This window comes from Cibotium barometz, chromosome 42, assembly GCF_041138505.1.
Source record: "Cibotium barometz isolate CiBa-2024 chromosome 42, ASM4113850v1, whole genome shotgun sequence".
Lineage (NCBI taxonomy): Eukaryota > Viridiplantae > Streptophyta > Polypodiopsida > Cyatheales > Cibotiaceae > Cibotium > Cibotium barometz.
The window spans coordinates 345,490-360,313 of record NC_141087.1 but is presented as its reverse complement, the minus strand read 5'-3'; the positions used below and the strand labels follow the sequence as shown (position 1 = coordinate 360,313).

General features: G+C 43.9%; 1 protein-coding gene across 2 annotated transcripts in view; it reads right to left on the bottom strand.

The window, feature by feature from the left end:
• Positions 1 to 1,238, bottom strand: part of LOC147614010 (uncharacterized) — a 72,691-nt gene extending 71,453 nt beyond the window's left edge. For both annotated transcript variants that reach the window (XM_086780568.1, XM_086780567.1), the window contains exons 1-2: positions 745 to 1,238; positions 402 to 669 (exon numbers count right to left, since the gene is read on the bottom strand). In XM_086780568.1, coding sequence (XP_086636694.1) covers positions 402 to 669; positions 745 to 875 — 399 coding nt within the window. In that variant the 5' untranslated portion in view covers positions 876 to 1,238. The remainder of the gene's footprint in view (positions 1 to 401; positions 670 to 744) is intronic.
• Positions 1,239 to 14,824: the final 13,586 nt, after the last annotated feature.

The following is a 14,824-nucleotide window of genomic DNA, read 5'->3' as shown; positions in this document are numbered from 1 at the left end:
TGAGACCCTCAAACGAGTCAAACTCGACTACAACAAGATTGAATGTACTTCCTCGAGGGCTGCGGCCAAGGACATATGAAGCGGGCATGCCATTCTCGAAAGCTCACTCCACTACAACTGAATCATAGAGGAGTTTTGCTCTTCCAAGCCTTCTACTATCCATGGGCTTTTAGTTTTTAGTTTCCCTTTGTAATCCTACGCTTGTACCAGTCGAGTAGCTAGGGCCTACTTAGTCATACCAACTTTCAGGGCGTTGTCCCAATGTAACAACCATTCCCTCTCCATCGTGAGAGAAGACTATCTTTTGTACGCATCTCTCTCTCTCTCTCTCTCAAATATTCACAGTGCCAAAACAATAAAGGCATACTAGTTTAAGCAAGTGGCAGGGCAGTGGCTCTTACATCTGTGTCTGACGCTCCCAAAGCATGACCGGCGGATGCAAACGAAACCACATGGGAGCCATCCCATGGCTGGGAAAGCTGATCTACTTCATTAGCAAAGCTTTGCAAAGTCCCGTCACTGGCACAAAGCGCAGAGCGTGCCACAGGAGGTGATAAGGCAAACGCAGATGCACGTCCACCACTTGACCTCAACGCAAAAATTTTTGTGCCTGTGAACACTTGCCGATTCTCGTACAGCACCTTCTCCTCGTAGATGTCCGGGATAGAACTGAAACAAGCCTTCTTAGTACACACACGCGCAAGCGCACACTCACACACGTAGGCAAATTTACAAAGATCTTACGTGAAGGACGACAGCATCCTATCGTCGTTGAACGCCCACAGCTTCTTGAAATCTTCTATATCGTGGGTCCAAAGGCCCTGCTTTCTAATCAACCGCTCGTTGGGCACACACTCCCCAATCCTATTCGTCATGTTTGCAAGAACGCGCCTGCTTCTTCTTCGCTACTGCTCTTCGCGCTTGAGGGGGTAATTCAAACGGGAGCTTTTGAAATAGGTTACTAAACGATTCGCCTGCTTTACAGCCCAGTGGCAATGAAAAGCCAAAATCGTCGCCGGGCTGAAAACCTCGGAACATGCAAGCAAAATATGGCACGCGTGCGTTTCGGCTCACACGGGGTCATAACCTCTGGGCCAATCATTTTATGTTGACTGCTTCGGGAGCTTTGCCAATTTAGTCCTAATATGAACTGCAAACAAAGACTTCCGCCATGTTGACCACTATTTTGATGCACAGTGTGACTGCGACACCTAAGAATCCTTTGAATAGCGCAGGAAACATTTAATTTGGCAAAGTCCGATTCTTCAGGCGGGTGAGCGAAAAGGGTCGAAAGCGAGGCATGGCATACACCTGGACACGATGTCGTTTGGGTGAGAGAACGACTCGCCTCTGCACAGACCCGAAGGATCTTTTGATCATGTTGTGCACCGCATGCTCTCTCTCTCTCTCTCTCTCTCTCTCTCTCTCTCTCTCTCTCTCTCGCACGAGTGCTGCAGGAGCAGAGGAGGTCTATGTGGTAGTAGTAGGTGGAGAAGTGGCTTAGGCAGGCGCAGTAGGCACACGCGGCATTTTTACAGTTCAAGTGGGCGTCTGAGATTGTCCACATGTAGAGCACTAAGAGGCCAACTTGTGGACCAGTTTTCAGGCCAATCTGATTATTCATCAACTAGTTAGAGCTCCAGCTAATGGGCCTTTTTGGCACCATAAATCGGGTAAAGTCACTCATAACTTTATAAGTGACTCTAATAGTTTATTAGTGCCACCCACTCTCTAGAATCATGGGGGACTGGAGCAGGTATAAATAGGCTGCCAAGGGTAGGTCTCTCTCCCCATCTAGCATCCCATACATGCACCAGCATCCACAAGCTCTAGCGCCCCCCTTTCTGCATATTCCCATCGTTTTTGGGATCTTTGCATTTTGGGGTCATTAGCCTACGTATTGGCAGGCTTGCATTTTAGGCTTGGCGCTTGGAGCACTTGTGTTTGGGCTGATTGGGTTGAGTGGACCGCATTAGGTTAATGGGCTCGCCTTGTCTTCTCTAGCGTTTGTCCTCCTGCACATTCGCAATAGCATTCGCGGTCTTTGCGATTTCCAGAGTTCGTCTCCGGTTTGCGTTAATTCTCGCATTCGCCTTCGAGCATTTACCTTTGCCTTCAAGCATTTACCTTCATCTTTGAGCATTAGTATTCACCCTCGAGCATTCACCCATTGAGGTATTCTTGTATCGCATTCATTTGTGCAATCAAAGCAAATACCATTTCGCTTGCGGAGTGGTGGGTTTGGGACCCCATCTAGTGTCGCTTCACTCTCTATCTTTCTCTCTCCACTCACTTATACATTCACTCTCTCATTCTCTCTCCATATCTATCTCTGTCTCTCAAGGCATGAGTAACCCTAAGACTCACCCTATTCATTCATTGTCAAATGCTTGAGTTTGTGTGAAGTACAACTATCTGCAAGGCATTTCAATTCTTCCGTTGCACCTCTTACATTGGTATCAGAGCCTTCTGTGCTTCATTTCTCACATTCTCTTGCAAGAAACAGGAAATGCAAACAAAGGGATAAAGACTTGGACTTGCAAGCGTGGCTAAAAACCCTACAAAGTGCAGCACGTAGAGATTCCTAAGACTTTGTCACTCACTCTCTTTGAGCGGTTGGCAAAGCGGCACGCCAATCTTAGGGAGGTCGATAAAGCAACTTTAGTGTGAGCACAAGGCCGCTATGTAGTGCACCGGCAAAGTGTAAGAGATAGCTTGGGGTAAATTTTTTTCTCTCCTTCTTTGGCCAAGTAGTTTATGGTTGTGTGAGAATAGGGGACCGGCTTACTGACTCTCCACCCAATCGTGCTCTCTTTATATAGAGCCCCCCGAGCCATGCCCTAGCCCCTTCGTTCTCTTCACATTAGGATGGCCGGTACTCCAGGACCACTGTCCTGACACTACTCCCCCCTTTGGAAAAAGTTTTTGTCTGCAAAAACCAAAAGTAGGAAGTCATAAATGAATAAGCCGTATGCAAATTCAATACATAAAACATTAAGGTTGTGAACGGATAATAATCGTGAGCATAATGTCAGATTAAGATTCAAGAAAACATAATAGCCTTGGCTATAAAAAAGAACTTGAACATGCTAAGATAGCATCTATGATCATAATCATATACAAATTCATAGCACTGAACCAATACTAGTCAAGCAGCAGTAGAGCCAAGATTAAGGTTCAAGACAAAATTGCAGAATTCTTGCGTGGAAAATATATAAGGTTGTGAAACTACAACCCACACCAATATAGACAATGGTGGCCACTTAAGCTGTCTAGATGGTAGAGTGCTAGAAAAAGGCAATCCTCTCAGAAGGAGAGCGACAAGCCACTGAACTTAGGACTTTGAAATGACACAGATTATGTAAGGCGCTAGTGTCAAGTTCATGAGTACGTCATATCCTCTACATGTGTGTTGATCGGCAACGGCAACGACTCATGTAATTTTGTTGAGACACCATTTTTTTACGAACTTGGATCACTTTATTTGTAATCATCTTTTATTCATCGAAAACTGGGACGCGCGGCATTTCCACTTTGTACAGTATGAGTAGTCGTAGGATTATCTTTTACATTTTTCCAATTTTGAACACCAGGTGACCTTAGTATGTAAGGCACCTAGGGTTTGTACCTTACAAGTTTTTAGTCATAATCAAAGGTGCATCAATTTCTGTGCCGTGCTGCCTTGCTCCCTTGCCGCATTGATGAAAGAACGACGCCATCACGGTAGCCTCGTCGAGGGCTACGCGCTCATACTCAACACACGTGCCGAATCGCGCGACGTGAGCTCATCCACCCCTGGAGTAAATCTGAAGGTAAGAGCCTCAAATGATGTCCGATTTGAGTGTTCTAGTAGTCCATAGAGCCGCGCCGGAATCAGCTACGCATTGATACTCCGACAGTTCAGTTTTGTGCATTTTGAAATTCTACTCTGTCCTCTATCACGTTTGTTGTAGAGAGGATTAGGGTTAGGGTTTGAGTTGTTGGAGCTCTTGGGTAGGTGTATCCTAGTGTAGGGATGGTACCCGTTGAGTTTAGTTCGATTCTCACATGAATGGAGGTGTTAGATGCTAACGTGAGCCATCGTAGGATAATGGCTATCTCTGATGTACTAAGATGTGATTAGGATGATACATTTTGAGTGCGTATGTATAGGACGATCTCAGCCTGACAAGCTCTCGAGATTGCCTCCGTGCACCTACGAGTCACTTGTGTCTTCGGATTGACATTCATGTTAATCTAGGGTTATGCGTGTATGCATGAGCACGTGTGTATACCCCTAAAACATTGGCGCCGTTGCCGGGGGGACACTAGACTCTAAGTAGGAAGGCCTATGTCACACTTGAGTGATGGTTAGCTTGCTCTAGTTTTGACTAGAGAGAGCGATTTTTCTGATAGGATCCGAGAGAGGATATCTCGCGATCTAGTGGATAGCCAGGAAGCGTGAGTCTTGCCGAGGGTCCACGACTAGGTAGTGTTAGTAAGTTAGATTAGTATTGGAAAATGTAATTGGGTTTTAGTTTTTGGTTTGTGTTTAGTGTAGGATTTAGGGTTATGAGTATGGTATCGGAAAAGTTTGGGAAAAACGAAAGTTAAGCGTAGAGTGATATCCGCTTGCTTGAGCACAAAACCCAACCCTTCGACACAAAACTTAGGTTTATAGGTAGGATAGAAACTCTAATTTTGATCTAGCGCATGAAAAAAACGCAAGATTAGCGAGAAATCTGAGAAAAAACAAGGGTAGTTGCGAAGAAACGCTAACCGACTCGATAAGGGGTAAAACAAGGGGAATTTCTGGTTTGTTGAGGGATTTGACTTCCACTTAAATTATAGATACATCAGAAATCTTCCAGAATTGAATTTGGCCTCATCTCTGTCAGTTTAGACTTCTATCGCGTGATAGATGTCTGAGCATAGCTGACTTGGTTGGGTTATACATAGCATAGTTACCTTGTGGCTAAAATTGGGAATCATTTGGACATCTAGGTATCATGATAAGGCCAGTTTAGTAAATTTCAGAAGGTGTTTTTATGGATTTGAGCTTGCAAAAGTGAAAGAGAAGTGTGAAGGTGTTTTTATGGATTTGAGCTTGCAAAACTGAAAGAGAAGTGTGAAGTGAGTTTTTATGGCTTGAGTGCAAGAGTATAAAGGTATAAGCTATGTGTAATTCAAGAAAAGTGTAAAAAGAGTTAGGGACAGCAAGATATACTTCTATCGCGTGATAGAAGACTATCTGCTACCTCTTGACATTTTTTGCAATCTTTTGGGTTGGCACCAAGTCAAGAAGGGTTTAAATAGTATACACCCAAAGTTTCATGGTAATTGGATAAGTATGATGATTACCAATAGCCTTCTACATCCAATCAGATAGAACACTACTTGGAGACCTAGGGCTTAAAGTACAAATCCAAATAAGGTGAAACTTGGTGAACACACTTCCCAGGGCACAAGGAGACTAAGGGTAAAAAGAGACTTGGAAAAAAATGAAATTTGACCACTGTTAGGCTAGGTAGGTGATAGAATTTGAAATTTTCTAATCCCTCTTGCCACAGGATTGCCAAACTATAGAGAAAACACACACAAAATTTGGAGGCATTTGGACACCTAAAACTGACCCTAAGCCCACATCTTGAGTTTATAACTCTGATAAACACCAAAATTGACCCAAAGATCACAAGAGAGGTTCAAATCAGGTGAAAATTGGTAAGGAGACTAGTGATGAGAAGTGATGGAACCTAGGTGTAGAGGCAAAAGTTGATTTTGACCTCTAGAGAGTTAGTTCAGACTTCTCTCGTGATAGAAGACTGATCTGCTCTGCTGCAAACAAGATCCAAGTCATATTTTGGCTCCATCCTTGGTTCATACTTCTTTGAAGGGTCTCATACATATTTCCAAATTTGAAATTGGACTAACAGAGCACCCAGGATAGCAAGTCAGATAAAAGACTACCCCAGTCAAACTTGGTCACTGACTTGTATAAAAAGGTCGAGTTGAGCAGATAGCCGTTGCACAGTAGAAATAGGTGAGCTAGACTTGAATACAAGGAGGAACCTAAGTTCCATACACAGTTGATTACTGAACCACCCTTGAGGGGTGTTCCACGGCCAAAAGTATAAGAGTCTTGGTCACACATTGGTACTGCCAATAGCTATAGAGCAGAAGTGTAGGCAACGTAATTAGAATAGAATATTGAGTGTGAATTCTAAAATTCTTTCTGTTCAAGATCTCATACAACCCTTGTAAGCAACAAAAAAGGCTAATCAAGGACGACTGAAGCGGTTAAAGGTAAGCAGTCAAGTCTAATTTCTGCTTCATATGTATTTGAGGTCAGGAGTATTCATTAAGTCAAGAGCTAGAAGTGACAGGAGTCAAGAGAGTAGAGTATCGACCAAGACCCCTTGACCACTATTCACGAGGAAGAGTACTCCAGTACTTCTTCTGAGTTTTCTATGTCAATATGGCCGCTGAAGGATCCGCTATGAGCTTTCATAGTGGTAACTTAATGGCTGGAACCTCTAATCTCTTTGACGAGGGAAACAAGATTGAGTTAGAACTCAAGTACTCTAACCGACATGGAGCTAGCATCCACCAGGATGACAACCATAATTATTACTATAGAGTTGGAGATGTGTCAAACCCTGCCCCAGAAAGGGTGCAAGTTTACAAATACAGTTCCAACAATATTTCCATCTTTTCTCATCACTCCACATCCTTTCACATTAGTCCCCATCTTTTCTCATCTTCCCACAATTTTTTTTCTTTTGGGTTGATGTGGAAGGTTTGGGGCCCTCCTTGACTTTGGTTGGTGCTGAGGTTGTAGGTTTGAGACTCATTAGCATTGATGATGATAATGTTAGAGTCTCTTGTGGAGTGGTTTTCGATGACGCGAAAGACCAGACGTGAATGTCATGACGTGAAAGAGCAGGTGTGAAAGTCATGACGTGAAATAGTAGACGTGAATGTCATGACGTTGAAAGACAGACATGAATGTCATGACGTGAAAGAGCAAATGTGAAAGTCATGACGTGAAATAGCAAACGTGAAATAGCAAACGTGAAAGTCATGACGTGAAAGTGTAGACGTGAAAGAGCAGATGTGAAAGTCATGACGTGAAATAGCAGATGTGAAAGTCTAAAACGTGAAAGTCATGATGTGAACGTACAGACGTGAAAGTACAGACGTGAAGTTACAAATGTGGAAGTCCAAGACGTGAAAGTATAGACACGAAATTGCAGATGTGAAAGTGTAGACGTGAAACTGCAGGGGACTGACATTCATGGGCCGTGACTTTACAACTATGTTTGCACTAGCTTAGGATGGATCATTTATCATTTCCAGAGGGGTGACAAGAGCATTGTTATTCCGATTGTTATGTGGACCGGTTAGGTGCTCAATATCGTACGGTAGAGGACCCAGACTCTATAGACGAATATGGGAACGTGGCCAGAGATGAACAGGATGTGGAAGAGATATAGCCAATAGTTCCTATGGGGATATGTAAGAGTGTATGCAAGGGCAAGAAGATACCAATTGACCATGCAGCTGACGGGCTCTATCGGATGAACACGGAGATAAGAGGCACATTTTAGAAGTGCATGGACCCCAGAGCTAGAGAGTTGACTGATGAGAAGTATCTGTATGTTTTTACACATTAGAGACAAGCTGGAGCGCCTACTCTCATCCTGTACAAATTTGAGCGGAAGTATTGTCGAGCTAACTCTGTTGATCTAAACAGGTTCCATATAGGAGGGTCACCTGCTTCTCAAGTGCTAATGAATCCTGCTAATCCCACACCTCAGCCGAGTAGAAACGGAACGAGCGATTGAATCTCAACTCGAGAGGATGTTGATACGACCTGAGAGGGGAAGTTCAAAAGATGTAGTTATAGCTGGAACGGTGAGATGAGAGGACATGGCAGTAGAATCCCTACACCCCCAGTATGATTGCAAAAACATCGGAGTTAAGAGGTGGACATACGACCGAAACAGGGTTTTTGCATCCACACCCCAAAGGAGACGCCCCGGTAATATGAGGAGAACGAGCAGGCGGGCGTGCTCCTGAAAGAAGAATGGATCGAGGTGACCACCTAGGAGAACCTCTTCAGAGAGTTCCTCGGGGTGAATATCTCCCATATATGGCTTGGGGCTGATTGTACGAGGAGCGCAGAGTACAACCGTCTCACAGGTTGCCAAGTGGGTCAATAAAAAATTCTCAAGATCTGGAGACCCATTCGCTCATGTGGCAAGTTACGTCCAAGTCATAGAAGCAAAAAATGTAACCGACATGAGAACACAGTACCAAGGATTTGGAATGACCCTAGAGGGTGATGCTGCAGACTGGTTCCAATCCTTGAAGAGTGTGGAATACGCTGACATGGATGAATTCTATGAAGAATTCACGGGAGAGTTCTCGAAATGTGGAATTGAGCACAACAGCTTCTCCCAAATCTATGACTTCCAACAAGAACCAAAAGAGTCAGTTAGGGATGCATCTAGGAGAATGAAGAGGTATGTGAAGAGATGTCCTTTAGAGGAGCTTCCAACTCACGCGAGGATCATCTCAGCAGATTCATTCGTGGGTTGAGAAGTGAAGTACTCAAGAAGGATCTCTACATAAAGAAGTGCGTCTCCCTAGATGAGGTCACAAAGGAAGCAATTAACTTAGTTGACAATTGCAAAGTCTTTGAAGAAGACGCTGACAAGAATGGTGATAGGAAAATTCCACTTCAAGTGAAACTTCCACTGTCAAAGCAACCAAGAAGGCAGAGGCAGCTGTGGACTATGAGCAGCTCATAGAGGAAGTGCTTCGTCGAGTCAACGCCTCAACAGCAGTAACAGTTCCTAAGCCTAAAAGATGTTACACATGTAATGGTGGTGAAAATTGGTGACGAGACTAGTGAGAAGTGATGGAACCCAGGTGTAGAGGTAAAAGTTGATTTTGACCTCTAGAGAGTCAGTTCAGACTTCTCTCGTGATAGAAGATTGATCTGCCTGCTGCTGCAAACAAGATCCAGGTCATATTTTGACTCCATCCTTGGTTCATACTTCTTTGAAGGGTCTCATACATATTTCCAGATTTGAAATTGGACTAACAGAGCACCCAGGATAGCAAGTCAGATAAAAGACTACCCCAGTCAAACTTGGTTCATACTTCTCTGAAGGGTCTCATACATATTTCCAGATTTGAGATTGGACCAACAGAGCACCCAGGATAGCAAGTCAGATAAAAGACTACCCCAGTCAAACTTGGTTCAGACTTCTCTGAAGGGTCTCATACATATTTCCAGATTTGAAATTGGACTAACAGAGCACCCAGGATAGCAAGTCAGATAAAAGACTACCCCAGTCAAACTTGGTCACTGACTTGTATAAAAAGGTCGAGTCGAGCAAATAGCCGTTGCACAGTAGAAATAGGTGAGCTAGACTTGAATACAAGGAGGAACCTAAGTTCCATACACAGTTGATTAATGAACCACCCTTGAGGGGTGTTCCACGGCCAAAAGTATAAGAGTCTAAGTCACACATTGGTACTGCCAATAGCTATGGAGCAGACGTGTATGCAACATAGAAGACTTGGAATAGAATATTGAGTGTGAATTCTAAAATTCTTTCTGTTCAAGATCTCATACAACCCTTGTAAGCAACAAAAAAGGCTAATCATACTTGTGTAGATACACCAAGGAAGTTCCAGCTCCCATCAAGGACGACTGAAGCGACTAAAGGTAAGCAGTCAAGTCTGATTTCTACTTCATATGTATTTGAGGTCAGGAGTATTCATTAAGTTAGGAGCTAGAAGTGATAGGAGTATTCATTAAGTCAGGAGCTAGAAGTGACAGGAGTCGAGAGAGTAGAGTATCGACTGAAGAGAGTGTCAACCAAGTTAACCAAGTCAGGAGCTAGAAGTGACAGGAGTCGAGAGAGTAGAGTATCGACTGAAGAGAGTGTCAACCAAGTTAACCAAGACCCCTTGACCACTATTCACGAGGAAGAGTACTCCAGTACTTCTTCTGAGTTTTCTCTGTTAATATGGCTGCTGAAGGATCCGCTATGAGTTTCCACGATGATGACTTTATGGCTGGAACCTCTAATCTCTTTGACAAAGGAAACAAGATTGAGTTAGAACTCAAGTACTCTAACCGACATGGAGCTAGCATCTACTAGGATGACAACCGTAATTATTACTATAGAGTTGGAGATGTGTCAAACCTTGCCCCAGAAAGGTTGGAAGTTTTTTACACTCCTATTGTTATGTGGACCGGTTAGGTGCTCAATATCGTACGGTAGAGGACCCAGACTCTATAGATGAATATGGGAACGTGGCATTAGCCAGAGATGAACAGGATGTGGAGAAGAGATACAGCCAATAGTTCCTATGGGGTTATGTAAGAGTGTATGCAAGGGCAAGAAGATACCAACTGACCATGCAGCTGGCAGGCCCTATCGGATGAACACGGAGACAGGAGGCACATTTTATAAGTGCATGGACCCTAGAGCTAGAGAGTTGACTGATGAGAAGTATCAGAGACAGGCTGGAGCGCCTACTCTCATCCTGGACAAATTTGAGCGAAAGTATTGTCGAGCCAACTCTATTGATCTAAACAGGTTCCATATAGGAGGGTCGCCTGCTTCTCAAGTGCTAATGAATCCCGCTAATCCCACACCTCAGTGAAGAGTAGAAACGGAACGAGCGATTGAATCTCAACTCGAGAGGATGCCGATACGACATGAGAGGGGAAGTTCAAAAGATGGAGTAGTTATAGCTGGAACGGTGATGAGAGGACATGGCGGTAGAATCCCTACACCCAGTATGATTGCAAAAACATCGAAGTTAAGAGGTGGACATACGGCCGAAACATTATTTTTACGTCCACATCCCAGAGGAGACGCCCCGGTAATACGAGGAGAACGAGCAGGCGGGCGTGCTCCTGAAAGAAGAATGGATCGAGGTGACCACCTAGGAGAACCTCTTCGGAGAGTTCCTCGGGGGGGGGGGGGGGGGGTGAATATCTCCCAGATATGGCTAGGGGCAGATTGTACGAGGAGCGTAGAGTACGACCGTCACAGGTTGCCAAGTGGGTCAATAAAAAATTCTCAAGATCTGGAGACCCATTTGCTCATGTGGCAAGTTATGTCCAAGTCATAGAAGCAGAAAATGTAACTGACATGAGAACACAGTACAAGGATTTGGAATGACCCTAGAGGGTGATGCTGTAGACTGGTTCCAATCCTTGAAGAGTGTGAAATACGCTGAAATGGATGAATTCTATGAAGAATTCACGGGAGAGCTCTCGAAACTTGGAATTTAGCACAACAGCTACTCCCAAATCTATGACTTCCAACAAGAACCAAAAGAGTCAGTTAGGGATGCATCTAGGAGAATGAAGAGGTATGTGAAGAGATGTCCTTTAGAGGAGCTTCCAACTCAGGCGAGGATCGTCTCAGCAGCAGATTCATCCATGGGTTGAGAAGCGAAGTACTCAAGAAGGATCTCTACATAAAGAAGTGCATCTCCCTAGATGAGGTCACGAAGGAAGCAATTGACTTAGTTAACAATTGCAAAGTCTTTGAAGAAGACGCTGACAAGAATGGTGACAGGAAAAGTTCCACTTCAAGTAAAACTTCCACTGTCAAAGCAACCAAGAAGGCAAAGGCAGCTGTGGACTATGAGCAGCTCACAGAGGAATTGCTTCGTCGAGTCAACGCCGCAGCAGCAGCAGCAGTAAACAGTTCCTAGGCCTCAAAGATGTTACACATGTAATGGTGACCATCTATCGAGGGATTGCCCAACAACACTTCCCCCAAAGATGCCTAAATGGTGTGACATTGAAAAGAAATACACGAATCATACGATCGAGGAGTGCTTCTACAATAAAGGTTATGTCCGAGAGGACCAATGACTCCAACGGCAGCAGTAGTACCGCCTCAACCGAGATATGCACCTGGGCCAGCGCATTACCCAGCAGGAGTGGAGAAACCGATGCTAGTACTAGGAGCGCAACCACCCCTGCCAGGAGAAGGACAAGTTGTTGTGCGTTACGCTTCACCAGCGGCGGTGGTGGACGACTCACAAGAACAAGCTATAGTGCCAATGTCATATTACGAGGACCCCTGTGGATACAACAATGCAGATTACCCTGTCTATGAAGAGGCACCACATCCTGAGACTTGGGTACCAGGAAGTGTGGCCAATCCGAGAACGTCTTTGGCGACAATGGAAGGGCATTATGCTAAGGACCTGAGGACCATCATGTTCATAGCATAAGGAGGTACTAAGCCTAGACCAACTTACCCTCCCAGACCTTATGCAGGTACTCCAATGCTTAGGGGACCATACTATATTGAGAGTCAATGTTTACAAAAATGACTGTGGAACATTTCATTCCTGAGTGTGTCCAAACCAACCGGACCGAAAAGGAAAGTCAACTTTAAACATGGTTCACAGTATACCATCTCCGGTAGGATCATAGAATGAGACGATCGTCCCAGTGAAGGTAGTGACAAGAGCACAAGCTAAGAAGAGAGGAGAAGAGCCTAAGCCTGATGAGCAAAGAACAGAGGAAGAGAAGACTTACAAGTCTAGCGTGAGAACTTCTAGTTGAGACAACCCATGGAAAGAACGTAGACTGCAGATGAAGCCTAGACGAGAACGTAAACAGAAGGCTCTAGAAGCTGAGCTGGCAGCAGCTCGTCGAGAGCAATTTAAGCCACAGGGATTGGCTAAAACCCTTAAACCAGCTGATGTATCGAGAAGTGCGAGTTCAGGGGGATCCGTCTAGGTAGACAAGGTTTTTGAGCCGCTTGATGCCATATTGCAAGCACTCTCGAGGCAAGATTGAGGAACACACAGACCCTAGAACAAAGGTGGTTGACTCACCCCTATCCGAAATTAGAAAAGCAGAGGCTGGAAATGTGACCCCTGAACCCTAAACCCCTAACCCTAAACCCCTAAACCCTAAAACTTAAACCCTAAAACCCTAAACCCCTAAACCCCTAAACCCTAAAATCCTAAAACCCTAAACCCTAAGCTCTAAGCCCTAAACCCTAAACCCTCCCTAAACCCTAAATCCTAAACCGTAAACCGTAAACCGTAAACCCTAAATCCTAAATCCTAAAAACTCAAAACCCTAAAACCCCGAACCTTAAACCCTAAATCCTAAACCAAAACCCAAAACCCAAAACCCGAAATCCTTTAAACCCTAAAAACCCTAAATCCTAAACCCTAAAATCCTAAATTCCTAAACCCTAAACTCCTAATCCCTAACCTCTAACCCTTAAACCCTAAATCTAAAACCCTAAAACCCTAAAACCTAAACCCTAAAACCCTAAAACCCTAAAACCCTAAAAACCCTAAACCCTAAATCCTAAATCCTAAACCCCTAACCTTAAAACCCTAAACCCTAAAATCCTAAACCTTAAAATCCTAAAACCTAAACCCTAAACCCTAAACCTAAACCCTAAAACCCTAAAACCCTAAAACCCTAAAACCGTAAACCCCAAAACCCAAAACCTAAAATCTAAACCTTAAACCCTAAAACCCTAAAAACCTAAAATCCTAATAATCCTAAACCCTAAACCCTAAACTCTAAACCCTAACCCTAACCCTAACCCCTGAACGTGAAACCCAAAACCCAAAACCCAACCCCGAAACTCGAAATTATATCTGTCAAGAATGTACAATGAGAAGTCAAGCCCTTTTGTTTGTCAAAGTAAGGGAATTGTATTTCACATGCGTATTGATAATTATTGTCTTATTATTTACAAAAGGAGATATGCTAGATCATATAACTTGAAACATAAAGCTTCCTTATGAGAATTCAACATGTAGTGTGTGTGTGTGTGTGTGTGTGTGTGGAGAGAGAGAGAGAGAGAGAGAGAGAGAGAGAGAGAGAGCGCGCTTGAGACTTATACCTGTAGATCAAATGAGCTAGTATATTTGTCTTGCTCCAAGTACCACATGTTTCTCCAACAACGCCTAACTTGCAACCTCATCGTGAATTCTCTTGCCCATCGGTATGTATTGCACAATGCCACCAGTTTAGGGTTTAGGGGTCAGGGGTTAGGGTTCATGGGTCAGGGTTCAGGGTTCAGGGGTTTAGGGTTTCGGGTTTAGGGTTTGGGTTTAGGGGTTAGGGGTTAGGGTCTAGGGATTAGGGGTTCGGGTTTATGGTTTAGGGTTTCGAGTTTCGGGTTTTGGGTTTTGGGTTTCGGATTTCGGGTTTCGTGGTTAGGGTTTTGGATTTTGGGTTTCGCGTTTAGAGGTTAGGGTTAGGGTTTAGGATTTAGGGTTTTAGGGTTTAGGTTTTAGGTTTTGGGTTTTGGGGTTTAGGGTTTTATGATTTAGGTTTTAGGGTTTAGGGTTTAGGTTTTTAGGAATTTAGGGTTTAGGGTTTAGGGTTTAGGGTTTTAGGATTTAGGATTTAGGGTTTAGGGTTTTAGGGTTTAAAATTTAAGTTTAAGATTTAAGTTTAAAATTTAAGTTTAAAATTTAAGTTTAAGTTTAAGTTTAAGATTTAAGTTTAAGATTTAAATTTAAAAACAAAGGCAAGGCGAGCGGCCCTAGAGGGGATTGAGGGAGAGAAGAAGAAGAGAGGGGGGGGGGTGAGGGAGAGAAGAAGAAGAAGAAGAGAAGAGACAAGCCTTGATGCAAACACTTTTAAACTTGCAACTAGTTGCATGCATTAGAGGCACTCATCAGTGCAATGAAAAAAATGAGAGTACAAGGCTTTGCTTAAATAGGAGGAGGAGGGGGAGGGGGGTGCATAAAAAAGAGGGAAGATTGCCTCAAAATGAGGGAAGAAGGCCTCAAAGTGAGGGGAGAAGGCCTCAAA